The sequence below is a fragment of the Misgurnus anguillicaudatus genome, chromosome 2, assembly GCF_027580225.2.
Source record: "Misgurnus anguillicaudatus chromosome 2, ASM2758022v2, whole genome shotgun sequence".
NCBI classification, from domain to species: Eukaryota; Metazoa; Chordata; class Actinopteri; order Cypriniformes; family Cobitidae; genus Misgurnus; species Misgurnus anguillicaudatus.
Window position 1 is genome coordinate 46,623,706 of NC_073338.2, and position 20,070 is coordinate 46,643,775.

The 20,070-nt window shown below is 44.2% G+C and overlaps 1 protein-coding gene across 1 annotated transcript; it reads left to right on the forward strand.

Annotated features, from left to right (window-relative positions):
* Positions 1-7,540: 7,540 nt before the first annotated feature.
* LOC129443120 (E3 ubiquitin-protein ligase TRIM16) lies at positions 7,541-10,520 on the forward strand. Its single transcript, XM_073856839.1, has 6 exons — positions 7,541-8,275; positions 8,391-8,486; positions 8,696-8,929; positions 9,062-9,221; positions 9,320-9,358; positions 9,753-10,520. The coding sequence occupies exons 1-6, from the start codon at positions 7,694-7,696 to the stop codon at positions 10,274-10,276; spliced, it is 1,635 nt and encodes a 544-aa protein (XP_073712940.1). The 5' UTR covers positions 7,541-7,693; the 3' UTR covers positions 10,277-10,520.
* The last annotated feature ends 9,550 nt before the right edge of the window (positions 10,521-20,070 follow it).

Here is a 20,070-nt window from a genome sequence, read left to right on the forward strand (position 1 = left end):
TTGTATACCAAATATATCTATATAAAAAAGAGAGAGAGAAAAGTCGTGATACACCGATTCAGACAAGGGTTTCCGCTCCACGAAAATGTTTGGTCACCGCATCAATAGTAACCGTTTATGCGCCGCACGCTTGTGCAAAATGCACATTTGCAGCATAAAATCAATCGTCTAAAACCATATTGCGCAGGCAAACCGATAAACCCATTTCGTCAAAATTCAAAGATGAGGGGTTTGCATTCAAATCTATAGGACGACCCTCTACGTTTTCAAACGACGAATAGGGGGTACCCTCAACGTCGGCTATGAACGTGAGGGGGTCATGACCAAACGGCAGTATGTGACGAATAGGGTGTGAGACTGTGTTGCTTTTGCCAATCATTTTTACAACATCAACTACACGCAGGGCTGGTTCTAGATATTTGGAGGCCCTAGGCAAAATTTATGTTGGAGACCCCTCACAACCCTCTAATTTTCATAATAATATGATGTGTTTTTTCTACCCTGTTAGAAATCATTTACGCACTACAGTTATTAAACATGTTTTCCCCATTACTTTTTTTTTATCAAGTTAACAAATTGATTAAATTTATGTTAAAATTTGATTAGAAATTATGCAAAACCACATGTGTTAAACATTTTAAGGCAGGTCAAATTTGTTGTTGTTGTGGATGTGGTAACTTTAAAGCACAACCTTTTTGGAATAACACAATATAATGGTTTTGCTTTCTCCAACGAGTAAAATTAAAAAGACAACACACTGCAAAAACCCTAACCATAAATAACTAGATAACAGATGAACACCTCTAAAAATTGTTTTATCGTTTTTTATTTTAGCTGGGTATTAAAGGAATAGTCTACTCATTTTCAATATTAAAATATGTTATTACCTTAACTAAGAATTGTTGATACATCCCTCTATCATTTGTGTGCGTGCACGTAAGCGCTGGAGCGCGCTGCGATGCTTCGATAGCATTTAGCTTAGCCCCATTTATTCAATGGTACCATTTAGAGATAAAGTTAGAAGTGACCAAACACATCAACGTTTTCTATTTAAGACGAGTAGTTATACGAGCAAGTTTGGTGGTACAAAATAAAACGTAGCGCTTTTCTAACTGGATTTAAAAGAGGAACTATATTTTATGGCGTAATAGCACTTTTGGGAGTACTTCGACTCGCCTGAAAAGTCCGCTCCCCTTCTCACTCTCATAATGGGAGAGGGAGGGTGTTACTGCGCCGAGTCGAAGTACTCCCAAAAGTGTTATTACGCCATAAATTGTAGCTCCTCTTTTAAATCCGCTTAGAAAAGCGCTACGTTCGGCCCGTCTCCTTTTCCAAAGCATTTTTCAAAAATTGTGCACTCCGCCTTTAAAGTCAGTCAGCTGCAGAGATTTGAATGCTGTTCATCTAGGCTTCTTTAACTTCATGAGGCGCTGCAAGAACCGACAGGCGGATGACATCAAAGCACTGCGAGAGCCAAAGGAGAAACCATACAGAGGAGTCTGCTTATCAATCGATCTCGCGTTACTTTAATGTCATCCGCCTGCGCTTCTTGCGGCGGCAGCATCGCATTAAATCGAACTCACCTTAAAACTTTATCTATTGCTGTCAGTAAACGTTGTCGGATTAGCGCACATTGATTTAGCAGTTATGGAGGCCCTAGGCATTTGCCTACTCTGCCTATAGCTAGCGCCGGCCCTGACTACACGCTCCAGTACATGTCTTTCTTTAGGATTTGTTTCCTGTGTGAGGACAACTGACTTCCACTACAGTACGTAAGTCTTTCACATCAGGATTTGTGAGCCATGTATTTTTCGTGTTCCTCTAAGCGCTGATGCACATGTTTCCAGTCTGTCATACTACTAATGAAGGGAGATTTCTCAGTTGACTTGGCAAATGCTAAGCAGACATAGCAATGTATAATGCATGAAGTTTTGGCAGTAAGTAAGCCACCTTCTATTAGTGCCATCCTTGCAACAGAACAGAACTTTTTGCACTACTGGATTACTTAATGTTTGTTGAGGATGTTTTTTCAAAAAGGTCTTCAAGCTTTCATGGTGGGGACAAATTTAGTTATCAATTTGTCCCCAAGTTTTGTCACTTTCCTCTACTGTGTATGTTCTTACTTCTCCACTCTCTCCTATTCTTTCATATACTTTATCCTCTACTCCATCATGTGTTCTTTCTTCTCCTCTGTCTTTTTCCTCTCTTCTCTGTCCTGTGTCCTCTCATCTCCTCTCTCTTCTTCACATTCTTCTCCTGCCTCATGTCCTCTCTCCTCTCCACTCTCCTCTAATATGGACCTACTGGCCCTACCCTGAGAATAAAACACAGATGATTTGAACCCAAAATCTTCCTAATCTTAAAGCTTGAGTATCTTGATCTCATCATCTCAGAGGTTTGATTCCTTGATCTCGTCATCTAAAAGGGCTGACTCATATACGTGATTAACTGTTGAAAATATATGTTCTTATATATTTAATAAGATGACAATTTTATATTCATGTGTGATATTATTTTAAAGGTCATGTGTGATTCGTAATAAGGTGTAAAGTTCTAAATTCTAAGATAAAGTGTACCAAAGTTAAGAACTTTGAGCATAATCTACACTCCTGTCTTTCTAAGGAGATACAATGCCATTTGGTGCCCCAGGTCACAAGATCCTGACCAACCAAATCCTGATGTGGGACTTTGATTTCCTACGTGTAAAGCTGTGTATAAAGAGTGGCCTGGCAAAATATTTGGGGAAGCATTCTTTAGCCAGAATCTTCCCCACAGTTTGTGTGTGTATTTAAACATCATGAAGCAATTATTTAGGAAGAAGCTCCCTCACAGTCTGTGTGTGTATTCAAACATTATGTAGGCATCTGTATTCAGAACTTCCCACACTGCTATGTGTCTTTCATTACCAGGTATGAATTTTCCTCTGTGAGTTTTTATTTTCTATGCTGATCTTTTAGTAAAGGCTTTGAGCTTAATATTTTTGGTTGATGAATTGGAATAACCAAATTATTGCACTGTAAAAAATACTTTGCTGCCTAAAAATTTTTTGTCAAATCAACTCAAATTTACAAGTTATCTCAACAGAGATGAGTTGTCACAACTTATAAAATATAGTTGAGAAAAGTCAACTTAATTGTATAAGTTATAACAACTCACCAGTAGTTATAACAACTCATCTGTAGTCAAGATAAATAAGATTAAGTTGAAATGACTTGTAAATCCGAGTTGATTCAACAAAAAATTTTAAGGCAGCAAAGTATTTTTTATAGTGTGATTTAAGTGTAACCTGCCTGGCAAAATAAATTGTTAAAGGGGACAGAGAATGAAAAAACATTTTTACCTTGTCTTTGTTGAATAATAGTCTACCCGCATTCACGAACATTCAAAAAGTGCTAGACATGCTAAATATCTCAGTCTCATAGAAATTCCTCTTTTAGAAATGTCAGCCAGAAAACGGCCCAATCTGAAATACTGATGCTTATGACATCACAGGCATCTAACTGCCCCTCCACTTTAAAATAATTGGCTACATTTTTTGAGTGGCAGCAAAGTCAGCCAATCAGTAATGAGATTGCAAGTTAAGCCAGTAGGAGGAGCCAAATAGGTGCAAAACCACTTGTTTAAAATCCCCCACCCTAATAGAGCTATCTTAGAGAGGTAACGATGTAACTACAGAAGAGTCAAGTTTTTAATAGTAAAAATATTGAAACTCTTTGGTTATTTTTTAGCGTGATGATAATGGGCTAATCAGAATCAATGGATTATGCTAAGCTATGCTAAAAGTGCTAGCGCCAGACCCGGAGATCAGCTAAATGGATTCCAAAACGGTAAGAATCAAATGTTTAACTCTAGGGGAGCTGGAAAATGAGCATATTTTCAAAAAAGTGGAGTGTCCCTTTAACCTTTATTCATTTTAAAATTTATCAATTCTTTTATTATATTTTCAGTGTTTATGATAAATATATTGAACGGGGCCTAGATTAGGAGTATTGCCTCTGAAAACATGAGTGGAGTAATTGCCTCCCCGTTTAAGGTTGGATTGAGAATTGCCTCAACCTAAAACATAGTTGTATCCTCTTATTTTCAATGTTTTGGAGAAACCTCTAACTTTAACACCTTCAGAATTACATTTTATTCTCTATGTGAAGAATAAATATATATTGTGATCAGCATCAAAATAATTTTGATAATTTATAAATTGGATACAGATAATAACTTAACCACACAGGTCAAAGTAATAAATTGAAACTTAATAACTGGAATTATTTTATAGAAGTGCTGAGGAAGATAAGAACACGAGACCCCTTCACTACGCCATTGGTGTTCTGTCATTGGGCCAGTGGGTGGCGACTTACACTGAAATTCTGGCTTCTGCCATTGTACTGACAACGCAAATACACTGACACATTTACCAATTTAAAAAGGCTAAAGTTTCGGTTTCTTTTACGCTTCAAATGTTTCAGATCGTGTTGCAGAATTATTTATTTGTCGTTCAATAAATGTCCACTAGTGTCAAACTTGCACTGACACTCTTAAAATGATTTGTCTGTGCTTGTATTTAAAGAAATTATGTTGAATAAAGATTATTTAAAGAAGTGTTCAGAGATTATTTTTTACAAATGTTTTAATGAAGATTATAGAGTAATGTTGAGTGGCAAAATAACCATTTACCAGAAAAACATAATTTTAAAAGATAATGTTTTAGACAGAGATTTTTGCTGTGGTCAATAACTCACAAGTGTGGTCTGGTCTAACAATAGACATTTTTGTTCAAATGTAGATGAAAGAAACACACAGGTGAGACAAAAGTAACACAACAGAACAAGATAGATTTTTGTGTTACACTTGTTTTCAGTAAATATACATGACTTGTTAATAACTGCAAACATATTTTGTCATTTATAGACATAACATTTTGCTTTAAGATATGTTTCATCACAATTAATTTCTCTGTGCTTTTACTTTTAAGCATAGTGTATGCAATTTTCTTCAAATCAAACAGATGTGTTAGTAGATACTAAACTAATATGATGTGAATTCTTAAAGAACAGGTAACATACAGAAGATTGTTTGTCAGATGTCTTCACAGATTTACAGGAGGATTGATACTGATCTTCTTCCTTTCATCCTCTTTTCCTGAGTTGATAGATGAAGGAACATATTTATAAAGCTTTCCCTGCAACAAGCCTCTGAAGGCCTTTTATGGTCCCACCTAGGGCTAACCCTTGTTTGACTCTGTGGACCCTGTACCAAGTCCAGAATTATTTTATTTTGACTTAATATAAAATATTACATTTTTAATGGTCTGTCTGTCATGGACCCGGTACCACATATGAGGTACTGTTTGAAAGCTTAGACTCTCTACTTTCTGCAGATACGCATCACTTTGAGATATGTTTTACTGTAAGAAAGTTATTAACACTTAATGTACACTATCACCCGCCCCCCATATTTTTTATATGATTTAATATTCACACTTTCATATTTTTCAAGTATGACAAACATGGCTACATTGTTATTTTTTTTCCATTATTATCACATATCCAACAATCGTCGAATAAATAATGAGGTAAAAAATCGTCTTTTGTAAACATATGGGAAACTTGAGTGTGAACTGCCTCAGATAGCACAGATAGCCACAAATGCTACACCATCTTTTCTCTTAGGTCCTACTCTAAACAATGAGTCCATTCACAGCATTGTCTTTATGAATGCTGAAAAAATTCCTTTTTCCTCTATAAGCTGACAATTGCTGGAATCAAACAAAACTGTCTGCAGGTTTCGTTACCAATCAGGGCCAGAGTTATACACTTTTAAATACAGACTTTAGAAAAAAACATCAAAAAGAGCCTATTTATTTTTGTGTTTATTAGAGGACTGACAACACATACAACCATATTGAGCACTTTAACAGTGTTTTATAAAATTTCAAAGGGTTTCCTGTAAAATAATACCAAACTTTTGTATGTGCACCTCTGCATGTGAGTATGGGAAGCTTTTGAAATTAGGTAGGCCAAAAATTGGCAGAAATAACCAAAACAGCCTCAGAGTGTAAGAAGGGCCCCCAGCAGGTTTTGCTCATTTACAAAACGATGGCCCCTTAGCTGCTCCCGACAAGCTGGATGGGGCCTTGCATGGCTGACACTGCTGTCAGTGCAAACGGGTGAATGTGAGGCAACTTCTAAAGCGCTTTGGATGGCCATGGGTCTGATGAAAGCGCTATTTAAATGCAGTCCATTTACCATCATTCTGATCAGTTTTTTTACATTTCATCAGCTCATTTGCATTTGAAAGGGCACACCCAAAAGTCACACTTTTGCTCAGGCCTACAAAGTGGTGATTTTAGCAACGTGCTATAATTAATTATCTGTGGAGTATTTTGAGCTAAAACTTAGCGTATGTACTTTGGGGACACCAAAGATTTATTTTACATCATAAAAATGTCTTGTGAAATGGCCCCTTTAAAGGAGTTACCTAGTATCATGTACAGTTCATACTTTGGTATACAATGAAGGTAGGGTGATGAAGGCTCTTCTGGCTAAATGTTGATCATTTGTGTTGTTATGTTGCCCTATTTTGACAATCTACATACCTCCCAATTATGACACTTTAACCCACAGACAAAACTTCAGCAAACTCCAGACTAAAATGCATGTTTGTGCCGTCTTAACTAAAAACAACTTACACTGACTCATCTTAAAATAAGTATGTGCCGTTAATTTGTGTTGGACTGCACACCACTAGACTCCTGTTTTTATCTGAGACACATTTAAACTAAAAGCTACTTAAATGTCATCATTAACTAAAGTTTATTCCTGACTTAATCTCTGTCTGTTAAACCAGGCCATGTCTTTTTAAACATTATAGAAGCTTATGTTTGTTTTAATGCATTCATTTAAAAATGTATATAATCAATTATCTGTAGTTTAAACTTTTATTTACTTTTTTCTATTTCAATTGTAAATTGTATGTGTAAATATCTCACTACTAGAGGATAAACACTTATACTGGCTTGGATGCTGAATCAGTTTAGTGACACACATCAGAGAGATATGATCTGTTATTCTTTTATTTCACCACAAAATTCAACTCATATTTATACATTTATGTCAGAGCATTTTCACAAAGGTTTGGCTACTTGAGACGATAGCCGTTTCTCAGTGTCAAGGAAGGATCCTCGGAAGCTAGAATTTAAGGATGCTACGTCATCGACGTCCGTCAAAGGACTGTTCCAATGTCGAGGATCCTTGAAATTTCAGGCAAGGACTGAGTCCTTCGTTCGAGAAATATCCCATATACAGGAAAGGATGCAAATTTGTATCATTCGTGCTCTTCACGCGCTGAAATCACCCGCATCACCGAAAGCACACCTTTCAATCACGCAATCACGCAATGACGTGCACTTGCTAGCCTGTTCCATTTAACGTGTTTGAATGCTTCAAAAGGAGCCTCGCCTAGCCTCTGAAGGAAGTGACTTGTAAGGACTAGTCCTGCCAAGGAAGTATCCTTGACATTGAGAAACGGCTTGTGACTTTCTGTATGAGACTGACATCTAGTGGATTTGTTTATTATATGACTGACACACCAGTTTGCACACGTTTCATAAACACAACCAGGAAATACTTTGAGTTCAGAGAAATTGAAACTGATTCCGGGCTGTTTAGTTTTACTGTTTGTAAGTAAAAATAGTAAAATGGCAGAAGCCAGTATTTCCGTGGTTCAGGATCAGTTCATCTGTTCAATCTGTCTGGATCTACTGAAGGATCCAGTGACCATTCCCTGTGGACACAGTTACTGTATGAGCTGTATTACAGACTGCTGGGATCAGAAGAGAGACTACAGCTGCCCTCAATGCAGACAGACCTTCAATACAAGACCTGATTTAAATAAAAATGTGGTGTTTGCTCAGATGGTGGAGATGCTGAAGAAGACAAAACTCCAGACTAATCGACCTTCTCCCAGTTATGCTGAAGCTGGAGATGTGAAGTGTGACGTCTGTACTGAGAGAAAACACAAAGCTGTCAAGTCCTGTCTGGTGTGTCTGAACTCTTACTGTCAAAATCATTTTAAACTTCATGAAGAACTTCACTCAGGAAAGAGACACAAAGTGACAGACGCCACTGGACGACTTCAGCAGATGATCTGCCCTCAACATGAGAAACTTTTAGAGATTTACTGTAAAACTGATCAGCTCTGTATATGTTATCTGTGTATGGTGGGGAAGCACAAACAACATGATACTATACCAGCTAAAGAAGAGAGGACTGAGAAACAGGTAAGAGATGAAAACACTAAGTGATGTGTTAATGTGATCAGATCTGAGTTTTACTGGTAAAAAATCACTCTACTGTACATTTTATCTGTTTAAATATTATTTCAACATCCAACAGAAAGAACTGAAGGAGACACAGAGAAAATACCAGCAGAGAATCCAGGAGAGTCAGAAGAAGCTTCAGGAGCTGAGAGATGTTGTGGAGACTCATAAGGTGAGTTTTGATCAGATGAACAACTGCTGTCTGCTGTTTCAGATCTGTTTCAGACTCAGTTAAGACTCTCATCCAATCAGTCAGTGAGGAGTTCAGTGCTGGATGACTTTCACTGAAGTTGACTGTGTGTAACAGACTGTGTGATGTACCAGTAAGAGCTGAATGAATGCTGCTGATTCTAATGCTCCTCTCTCTGTGTGTCCTAACAGCGCTCTGCACAGACAGCAGTGGACGACACTGAGAGGATCTTTACTCAACTGATCACATCCATTGAGAGAAGACGATCTGAGGTGATACAGCTGATCAGAGATCAGGAAAAGACTGCAGTGAGTGAAGCTGAAGGACTCTTGAAGCGACTGGAGCAGGAGATTGATGATCTGAGGAGGAGAGACGCTGAGCTGGAGCAGCTTTCACACACAGATGATCACGTTAATTTCCTCCAGGTAACAGAGATCTGAAAAACACAACAGTGATCTTTAGGAAGTGAAGAGCATGTTTTACTGAGATTATATTTTCTATGAAATGTTTCAGTTCATCAGTTTATGTTTGTGTTGTTTGTCTTTGTGTTTGTGTAGAGTTTTCAGTCTCTCTCTGTTCCTCCTGGATCTTCAGACTCACTCAGCATCACTGTCAGCTCTCTCATCTCTTTTGATGATGTAGGAAAATCTGTGTCTCATCTGAGAGAGAAACTGAAGGATTTCTGTAGAGAAGAGATCGAGAAGATATATGATAAAGGTAAAGCACTTACTTCTCTCACATCATGTAAAAATAATATTACATTTTGTAGAAATAGAGAGAATATCATTCAACTCATTAATATTTTTTTAACATAGTTGTTCCTGAACCTGAGACCAGAGAACGGTTCCTAAAATGTGAGTCTCAATAAACAACAAATAAACACACTGATGCTGATAAAGACAATGAACAGTGATAATATACATTTCAGTCATTTTAAACTCCTCTATAATGATACTCATGAATCAAACTAAATGTGCAGAATAAACAGAAAATTCTCTACACTTAAATGAAATGATAACAATATATTTTAAACTGTACAGAACAGAGGGACTTTAACAATGTTCACACATTCACAAACCTTTTACACACACAGGATTATGATGAATATAACAGTAAAACAATAAGATTAGTTTCTTTCTATACTGTAGATGATCTCTTTAAAAACTAAATAAACTTTGAAGTTTTATTTTAATGATACAAAATGTACAATTTCACATTTAAATGATGTTTTTGATTTATCTCCATCAGATTATCATCACTTCACTGCAGATCCAAACACAGCATATAAACGTCTCTGTCTGTCTGAGGGGAACAGAGAGATTACTTACACTTTCACACTCCAGCCGTATCCTGATCATCCAGACAGATTTGATCATTATGCTCAAGTGTTGTGCAGTGAGAGTGTGAGTGGATGCTGTTACTGGGAGGTTGAGTTGAGTGGTCAGGTGTTTATATCAGTGTCATATAAGAGCATCAGCAGGAAGGGGAGAGGTGATGGGTGTTTATTTGGATATAATGATCAGTCCTGGAGTTTGTGCTGCTATGAGTCCAGTTGTTCATTCTGGCACAATAACATTGAGACTAAACTCCCTGTAGTGTCCAGATCTTCTAGAATAGGAGTTTATGTGGATCACAGTTCAGGATCTCTGTCCTTCTACAGCGTCTCTGACACAATGACCCTCATCCACAGAGTCCAGACCACATTCACTAAACCTCTCTATCCTGGGTTTTGTGTTTGTGGATCTATCAAACTGTGTGATATAACAATATAGATGATACAGATAGTCTTTAAATGGTTTTGTCATATGAAAAATCTGAACATGATGAATCAACAACAAATAAATAATAAGTCTTTACTAATTAGTAATTTTAAATAACTGATTGTAATGTTATATTTTAATAATTGTATTTTATCCTGTCAAACAGAGGTAGATGTACAGTAATTATTCACAGTTAATATTATTCATTTACAGCCATGTATTCTTTTATGTGTACAAACCACTATCAATAAAATGTTATATGAGCCACTAAAATGTCTATATTCGATTACTTAAATACAGATTACTTAAATACAAATTACTTAAATAAAATGTCCCAGCACAATAAAACCATTAAAGGGGACAACTGAAAATTATTTGGATGAAAAACTCATTTTCTGTGTTCGACCGAAAAAGTGAAAAGGCCAAATAAATTTGACTGAATAATGAGTTTAATGATGTGATCAAATAGAAACCAGCGCAGAGTGACAGGTGCACAATAAAATTTCCCAGTACAATAAAAGCATTTAAGGGGACATACCATAAAAAGCTGACTTTTTCCATGTCTAAGTGCTATAATTGGGTCCCCATAGCTTCTATCAATCTAGAAAATGTTTGCGAGTTTCTAAGCAGATAAAATTGAGAACTATATTGTACTGTATTGTGGAAGAGCACTTAGACATGAAGTAAAATCATCACTCGTGACTTTAGAGAGGAAAAGCAAAGAAGTGATGATGTTACTGCGCCTGAGATCAAAGTGATGCAAACTAATAGTGCTTCTTTTGTAAATGTTGATAGGATTCAAAATATTAACACGCCGGACAAGTTCAGCTTTGAAGATTACAATTTGGTCATATTTGAGGTTGATGGTAGACTTTAACAACACAGGGTGAAACTGTGTCGCTCTGTGTGATGTGTACAACTCAGATTAACTACAATACATCAATATGTTAGATGATTTAAAACTTTTACTCTCAACTGGAGAATTATTAGAAAAAGTTGTTTTTTATCACGTCTGACCCAACACAGTTTTGGCATGTTTGTAGACCAAGAGATTTTTTTTATTTTTTTGTGATTCATGACTTGTTTTCTGCCAAATTTATCTGAGGTTTACAAAGATAGTAAAATAATTATGAATATGGCACAAATCATCCATTGAAATATCTCAATGTATGTTATCTCGATCTCATCTTCTGGCTTCTAGTCAAACTAGATTGTAAACACAGAGTCAGGATCGGACATGACGGATGAATGTCTAGGGTAGAAACCAATCACCTAAAACTTTTCAAAAGCACATTCTGGCGATAACCACGATCTGAATACCATACGCCAAACCTAGTGTTATATCAACAGTGTTATTATGTTTACTAGAGATTCATGTTTTTTACAGCGCTTGTTTTTATACATAATTTCACGACGTGTGTGGGTTTTTTATGAAACATGCCATTTGGATTTAGTTTGTCGATCATCCGTTAGGCCTTGCAGAACTCTGAAGCCTTTTTTGACTCCTACGAGTGTCACAAGCCAAGGGCGGGCCGCTAATGTTTAAGCCACGCCCCTTCTAAACTTCCACCTCGAGGAGGTCCCCAAAACCAACCCAATGACCAGACAACAACGAGGAACAGGTAAGTATAAAAATATTCTTTATTTATTTAAATATTTAAAAAGTACTGGGGATTGGGAAAAAGGGAAATTAAAACTAAAGTCCGGCTCTGCCTTCCAGGGGGGCCACGAGCAAGTGAGTGACAGGGGGGTGGGGGTTGCGTCGGGGAACGGGCTCCCGCCTCTGGTTCCCTCTGCCCGTGGCGCGCTCCTCTTCCTTCCTGGAGGCAGAATAAATCAAAGTCAGTGTTTGTATGAGCTTGTTCCTATTCCGTGTACCTGTGGCTCGCTCGAGGCGGTTCACCGCCTATCTCGCACAGCTTCTCGCTGATCGACTCACTCTCCTTCCCTGCTCTCTCCTTCTCCACAGATGATTGCTGGGACACCAGGACACAGTGACTCGGCTTCCAATGGTTTCTCTCACCTCGTCGCTGACTACAGCTTTGGGTAGGTATGGTTCTCTCCACAGTTCGTTATCTCGACATTCACACTGTCTCTCTCTCTCCCCAGATGACTGCTGGGACACAAGGGCACAGTGAATCGATTTCCAATGGTTTCTCTCACCTCGTCGCTGACTACAGCTTTGGGTAGGTATGGCTCTCTTCACAGTTCGTTATCTCGACATTCCCGTTGTCTCTCTCTCTCCACAGATGACTACTGGGACACAAGGGCACAGTGAATCGGTTTCCAATGGTTTCTCTCACCTTGTCGCTGACTACAGCTTTGGGTAGGTATGGCTCTCTTCACAGTTCGTTATCTCGACATTCACGCTGTCTCTCTCTCTCCACAGATGACGGCTGGGACACAAGGGCACAGTGAATCGGTTTACAATGGTTTCCCTCACCTCGTCGCTGACTACAGCTTTGGGTAGGTATGGCTCTCTACACAGTTCGTTATCTCGACATTCACTCTGTCTCTCTCTCTCCACAGATGACTGCTGGGACACAAGGGCACAGTGAATCGGTTTCCAATGGTTTCCCTCACCTCGTCGCTGACTACAGCTTTGGGTAGGTATGGTTCTCTACACAGTTCGTTATCTCGACATTCACGCTGTCTCTCTCTCTCCACAGATGACTGCTGGGACACAAAGGCACAGTGAATCAGTTTCCAATGGTTTCTCTCACCTCGTCGCTGACTACAGCTTTGGGTAGGTATGGCTCTCTTCACAGGGCGTTATCTCGACATTCACGCTGTCTCTCTCTCTCCACAGATGACTCGTCGCTGACTACAGCTTTGGATAGGTATGGCTCACTGCACAGCTTTCACGACACACTCCTCTTCCCTGTCGATTAGGCAGTTTTAAAAAGTTGTATTTCACTTAACAGGGTGCGGACTTACGGTGGCTGGCTATGCGGTGCGTCAACTGGACGGTAGTTTCCTAGGTGGCGCCGGGGGCCAAAACCCTCTCGGCGAGCTCGTTGGTCTATAGAGGGGCGAGAACCGTCACGCCGGCACACCGGGTAGAGCGCTGCACTTTCCTCGAGACCCGTTGGTCGATCGAAAACTGGACCGGGGCGCCCTTTCGTCGAGACCTCGGGCCGGCGGATCTCCTTCGCCTCAGGCTCTATGTTGATCAAAAAGACACAGGTAAGGGAACAATATCATGGATAATACTCACGCACCGTCAGTAGCACAGTTCTTCACCGCCACTCCTAAGCTCAAGTCCGCCGAGCGTTTGGCTGGGAAAATACTTCGAGATACCACTCCGTGATTTGAAAACTGCAACACACTCTCAGCATAATCATGTACAGGTCTTACTCTAGGACCGTTCTTTCCTCTTCGTCGTCTCAAGAGCGAGTGACTGGAGGCGGGGGTACGTCAGACAAGACAACAGCAATCCCACTGCAATACACAGCATTACACGGCACCACTTCAAGTGAAAATTTCCACATCCAAAACTCACCCACCACTCAGTGCACACATTAGACGCCCGTCTTCCTGTACTTTGCTCTGGACGAGAAGGTAGCGATGGTGACACGGCCTAGTGTTGGTTTTCGTCGCTGGAGTTGGTTTCCTCACACAGACCCTTCGGCTCACCCACCACACTAGCTCAGGGGTAGGGCCTTCCACTCTCTTTCAGAAACACTCAGAGAAACATACAGGTCAATCATATACACAGCACTCCCATAAGAGGGTTTCCATTACTCACAACTGTTGTAATTTCTCGTTTTAGATTGCCTTCACACTGCAACAAATTTCAGATGCACAGATAGGGCGTTTTCCAGCCACCATCAACACTTTTCCACAGACGTATACTCACAACGGTGCGTCTTGCCTTCGTTTCTTTCCTCCAAGATCAGCATTCGTTTAATCCCTCCACCTATAAGGTCTTCGGTATCTTCTTCAATGTAAGTCTAGAATCCAGACGAGAGAGAGAGAGCAATACAACAATCCAGCACAGCGTACCCGGTGAGCCTAACTCAGCGCTCCATACACACCAACAACAGGGATACTAAGCACACAAACTGTGGTTCAAACTGCTCTAAAATACTCTCCTGAATGTCGTCCTCATCCAATCACCCGGCGCTCCTGTCAATAACTCTCAGCTGTATGTAATTCAGCTGATTACAGCGTCCGCGGTCTTACCGGCCCGGGCGGAAACATCCGGGCGGAACCAAACTTGCCCAATTTTTGGTTCCGCCTAAAAGATCGTCACTCCTGTGACATCCTCCCCCGCCAATGCATTCTAGTCCCTGGAATGCCTCGGCGTCGTCCACTCACCGTACCGGGCAGGGGGGCGTCCGCGGCTCTCCCGTTGGGAGCGTCTCACGGGTGACTCGGGTTCGGCTGGCTCGGGTACTACCTCTGGTTGCATCTGGGCCGCCGGGGGTTCAACCGGCTCAGGTACCAACTCAGGCGGTATCTGGGCCACTGGGGGTTCAGCTGGCTCGGGTGCTACTTCTGGCTGCCTCTGGGCGGCCGGGGGTATCGCCACCTCAGGTCGACCTGGTACCACAGCCCATCCCTCCATCCAGGGGGCCGCCGGTACTGGCTCTGTGGGCCCCTCTATCACAGCCTCGGGGTAATTCGGACAGGGGCGGAGCATGTTCCGATGTACTACGCGTTCGGGGCCAGATTTTCCTTCGGGCCGAATGGTGTACACCGGCTGTCCCGGTCTCTGCTGCTTGCACACCACATACGGGATAGCCTCCCAGCGGTCGCTTAGCTTTCCCTTTCCTTGCCGCCGGTTATCCCTCGCCAGAACCCTCTCACCTGGTAACAGGGGGGCATCTCGAGCGGTCCGATCATACAAGCGTTTGTTCCTCTCTCCTGCCATCTGTATCTTCCTAGAAACTTGTTCGTACGCAAAGTGTAAGCGCTGGTGATGGCGCCCCACCCACTCCGTCACACTCACTTCTTCCCGGTCTGCTGCGACTCCCAGGACCAGGTCAGTGGGCATCCGTACGTGCCTGCCGAACATCAGGTAAGTAGGGGCATACCCCGTCGTGCTATGAACACTGTTATTATATGCTTGCAAAAGGTTTGGTAAAGCACTCACCCAATCGCTTTTATGTGGAGGGGGGCTTTCGCGTGAATGGGTACCATCGGTGCTCGGGCCTCCCGTCTGGATTTAAACAGCATGCACCGGGGGCAAGCTTGAATTAAGTCTTGCACAGACGCCTCCAATCCCGGCCAATAGAAGAATCTACGCAGTAGGGATACGGTCCTCTCCTGTCCCTGGTGTCCCAACTGGTCATGATAGACTGAGACCAGTGCGTTTACCTGGTTGGCAGGCACCACGATCTGGCACACTTCTTCGCCCACTTTCGGATCGCGGGTCTTCCTACAGAGCACTCCCTCCTGTAGCTCCAGCTTCTCCCACTGTCCCAACAACTTCTTTCCAGTCTCTGTCTGGGCCAGCCTCTCCGCTGGCGTGGGCCGTCGGCCCTGCTCTACCCACGTCCTCACCTGACACACGTCCCGGTCCTGGGCCTGCCTCTCTATCCAACGGCGGGGGTCCCACCCCCAGTTCCCTGGTGCAACTTCCTGCTGGCCTCCTGGCACCTCCACGGCCCCTATCATGTAGCCCTCCTCACGGCTATTCTCCCTTCGATACCCCTGATGCCTGGGGCTCTTTCCCTCTGGTAGTCTGGAAAGGACGTCCGCGTTCGTGTGCTCTCGTCCAGGCCGATACTGCAGCTTGTAATCGAAGTTGGCCAGCTGAGCCACCCATCGTTGCTCCACGGCCCCCAGCTTCGCCGTCTGTAAATGTACTAGAGGGTTGTTATCGGTGATGACTGTCACCTTAGCTCCCCAAAGGTAGTCCTTGAACTTTTCGCTCAAGGCCCACTTCAGGGCCAGCAGTTCCAGCTTGAAGGAGCTGTAGTTCGCGTCGTTCCTCTCTGCCGGGTGGAGACTCCGGCTCGCATAAGCGATCACCCGCTCCGTTCCCTCTTGCCGTTGGGCCAATACTGCCCCCAGTCCCAGGTTGCTCGCGTCTGTATATAAGACAAAAGGTTCAGAAAAATCAGCATACGCCAAGATGGGAGCCTGTAACAACTCCTGCTTCAGCCTCTGAAAAGCCATCTCACAATCATTGTCCCAGTTAATAGAGGGCGATCCACGGCCCCGGCTTCGTCCCGTGCCAACCAGCAACTGGTTAAGAGGCTTGGCAACCTTCGAGAAATCCTTAATAAATCTCCTATAGTATCCCACGAACCCCAGAAAGGATCGTACTTGCCTCACAGTCTTAGGTGCGTCCCAATCCTTTACTGCAGCGACTTTCTCGGGGTCCACGGCCACCCCCGCTGCGCTGACCACATGGCCCAGGAACTTCACTTCCCGCCGCAGCAAGTGGCATTTGTCCAGCTGCAGCTTCAGCCCGTACCTTTCCATGGCGCGGAAGACTTCCTCTAGGTGCCGGAGGTGGGAATCGAAATCTGGGGAATACACAATCACATCATCCAAATATACCAACACTGACTCCATCAACTGACCTCCAAGACAGCGTTGCATCAAGCGTTGGAAGGTGGCCGGAGCGTTGCAGAGCCCGAAAGGCATCCGGTCCCATTCAAATAGTCCGAACGGGGTCGTGAAGGCGGTCTTCTCCCGGTCTGCCTCGGCTACTTGCACCTGCCAATATCCACTGGCCAGATCTAAGGTGGAATACCAGGCCGACTGCGTAAGGCTAGCGAGGGAGTCTTCGATTCGTGGCAAGGGGAAGGCGTCTTTCTTAGTTACCAGGTTCAGCTTGCGATAGTCAACACAGAACCTCCAAGCTCCTGTCTTCTTTTGTACGAGCACGATGGGGGCCGCCCAGGGACTACTACTTTCTCGGACAATACCCCGGCTCAACATGCCCTGCAGGAGTGTACGTACTTCCGCATACAAGGTAGGTGGGATCGGTCGGTATCTCTCCCTACTTGGCCCTGCATCCCCGGTGGGAATGTGGTGTTCCACCACCCTGGTGCACCCGTAGTCCTCGTCGTGCCTCGCAAACACATGTTGCCACTTCCGAAGGAGTGCCTGCAGTTTCTGTGCCTGCACCTGTCCCAGGTCGTCCCCTTGCAGCGACTCACCCGCTAGGTGCTTTGGCACACCTCTCCCCTGGTTACTCACTGGGGCATCCATTTGGGTCAGGGCCACCTCGATCACAGTGGGGCACACCTGACGAAAACTGACGTCCCTCTCTTCCCTCACCTGGTGAGGTGTGACCATCGTCGGCCGAGCCAGTCGTTGATGCCGGTATAATTGTACCGCATAAGGGTGCTCGTTTCGTACTCTTACCGGGATTCTCCCCCGGTGGACCGCTGCTAGTCCCCGTGCTACCTCCACTTGTGGACAGTCTGTATGTGGCTCTACCAACACCCACTCCTCTGGGTTCGCTTTCCGAAGGGGCACTCTTGCCCATACGATAGCCTCACTCCTAGGGGGAATAGACAAAGCAAAACGACACATTACTCTTCCCACTTCCTCCCGATCTCTACGAACCTGATTCAGTTGGACCCGACGGCAGTCGGCCATTACACGCTCCCACTTGGGTCTCTCAGTAGGTGAGATCCTCGGACCAGGCCTAGCCTGGAATATCTCCTCCCAGCATTCGGAGAGGACATTCATGCCCAATAAGGCTCGGTGGGCGCCCAAACACTTATCTTCGACAATGATCACACCTTTTTGGGGGACGACTTCAACGTCAGCCAGGGGGCCTCCGCTCCTTTTGTTCCTCCCTGTCCGAATATCTCCTTGGAGAGGCTTTCTGCGAACATCGTTACCTGTGAGCCCGTGTCTACCAGGCACTGAATCCATTTGCCACACACTTTTACTTCTGCCACCGGGCTATGCCCGACCATCTGTTGCCTAGAGCTGTCCCTTCTTCCCGGGTCTTCTCGAGGGGTCCCGGCCACACGACCCACTGTGGCCGGTCGTCCTAAAAACCCCCCTCTGATGCCCTGCGGGGCCCACACTGACGGCTATAATGTCCTGGCTCACCACACCGGTTGCAGATCGGCCGTCCCTGCTCATCCCATTCGAAACGGGGCCGAACATAGCGGTTTGGGCGTCCAGGTGGCTCCCGGCTGCGTCCAGGTGGCTCTCGGCTCCTCTCCGAGTATGCTCGCTCTCGGGGTGCCGGCCTTGGTTCCTCCCGCGCCTTACCTTGGCGCAGCTCTCCCAACAGAGCACTAGATAATTCTGACATCTGTTCCCGGACATCCTTCAAGAGTTCTGCTTTCAGAGCCTGCTTCCAATCCGCGCGTTCTGGTTGTGTTGGCACGCTCTCATTTACAGCCGCGCATACTGGGGTCTCACTCACCTCTACCTCATCGCCCTCCAGAGCTAGCGCCTCCTTCCTTAGATCTTCAAATGTGAGGCCGGGGTCCCTCCGAAACTGGACCCTCAGGCTCTGTCTCACGGGGCCCTCTTTCATCCCCAGAAGGAACTGGTCGCGCAACAAAGTTTCTCCGTCGCCCAGCCCATGATCGCGGCGGGTCTGTAGCCGGGTGAACTGTTCACGCAGTCTTAGGGCAAACGCTCTAATGGGTTGTCGGGGGCCTTGTTTAATATTAAAAAATTGGGAACGGAGGACGGCTACAGGGGTGTGGTCACCATATTGCTCGGTGAGAAACTGGAATATAGTTTGGGCACTGGTTCGGACAGCTTCAGGGGCGGCCTGTACTTCTCGCCGCGCTTCTCCCTCTAGGGAGTTCAGCACGAACTGTAGCCGCTGGGCTACACTAAGGCCTTGTAGGTCGGCTAAATACTCTAACTGAGCCTTCCATTCCGTTAGCCGTACTCCCGACTCTGTCCCTCCATACTTCTGGATCCAAGGGCTGCCCATAAAAACAGGCACCGCACGGGGTTGGGCTGCGGGCCCCGCGTTGTCGGTCATTGGGCTAGTCTGGTTACTCAACTCGAGGTGGAACCCTGCCGACTACGCCAAAATCTGTCACAAGCCAAGGGCGGGCCGCTAATGTTTAAGCCACGCCCCTTCTAAACTTCCACCTCGAGGAGGTCCCCAAAACCAACCCAATGACCAGACAACAACGAGGAACAGGTAAGTATAAAAATATTCTTTATTTATTTAAATATTTAAAAAGTACTGGGGATTGGGAAAAAGGGAAATTAAAACTAAAGTCCGGCTCTGCCTTCCAGGGGGGCCACGAGCAAGTGAGTGACAGGGGGGTGGGGGTTGCGTCGGGGAACGGGCTCCCGCCTCTGGTTCCCTCTGCCCGTGGCGCGCTCCTCTTCCTTCCTGGAGGCAGAATAAATCAAAGTCAGTGTTTGTATGAGCTTGTTCCTATTCCGTGTACCTGTGGCTCGCTCGAGGCGGTTCACCGCCTATCTCGCACAGCTCCTCGCTGATCGACTCACTCTCCTTCCCTGCTCTCTCCTTCTCCACAGATGATTGCTGGGACACCAGGACACAGTGACTCGGCTTCCAATGGTTTCTCTCACCTCGTCGCTGACTACAGCTTTGGGTAGGTATGGTTCTCTCCACAGTTCGTTCTCTCGACATTCACACTGTCTCTCTCCCTCCCCAGGTGACTGCTGGGACACAAGGGCACAGTGAATCGGTTTCCAATGGTTTCTCTCACCTCGTCGCTGACTACAGCTTTGGGTAGGTATGGCTCTCTTCACAGTTCGTTATCTCGACATTCCCGCTGTCTCTCTCTCTCCACAGATGACTACTGGGACACAAGGGCACAGTGAATCGGTTTCCAATGGTTTCTCTCACCTCGTCGCTGACTACAGCTTTGGGTAGGTATGGC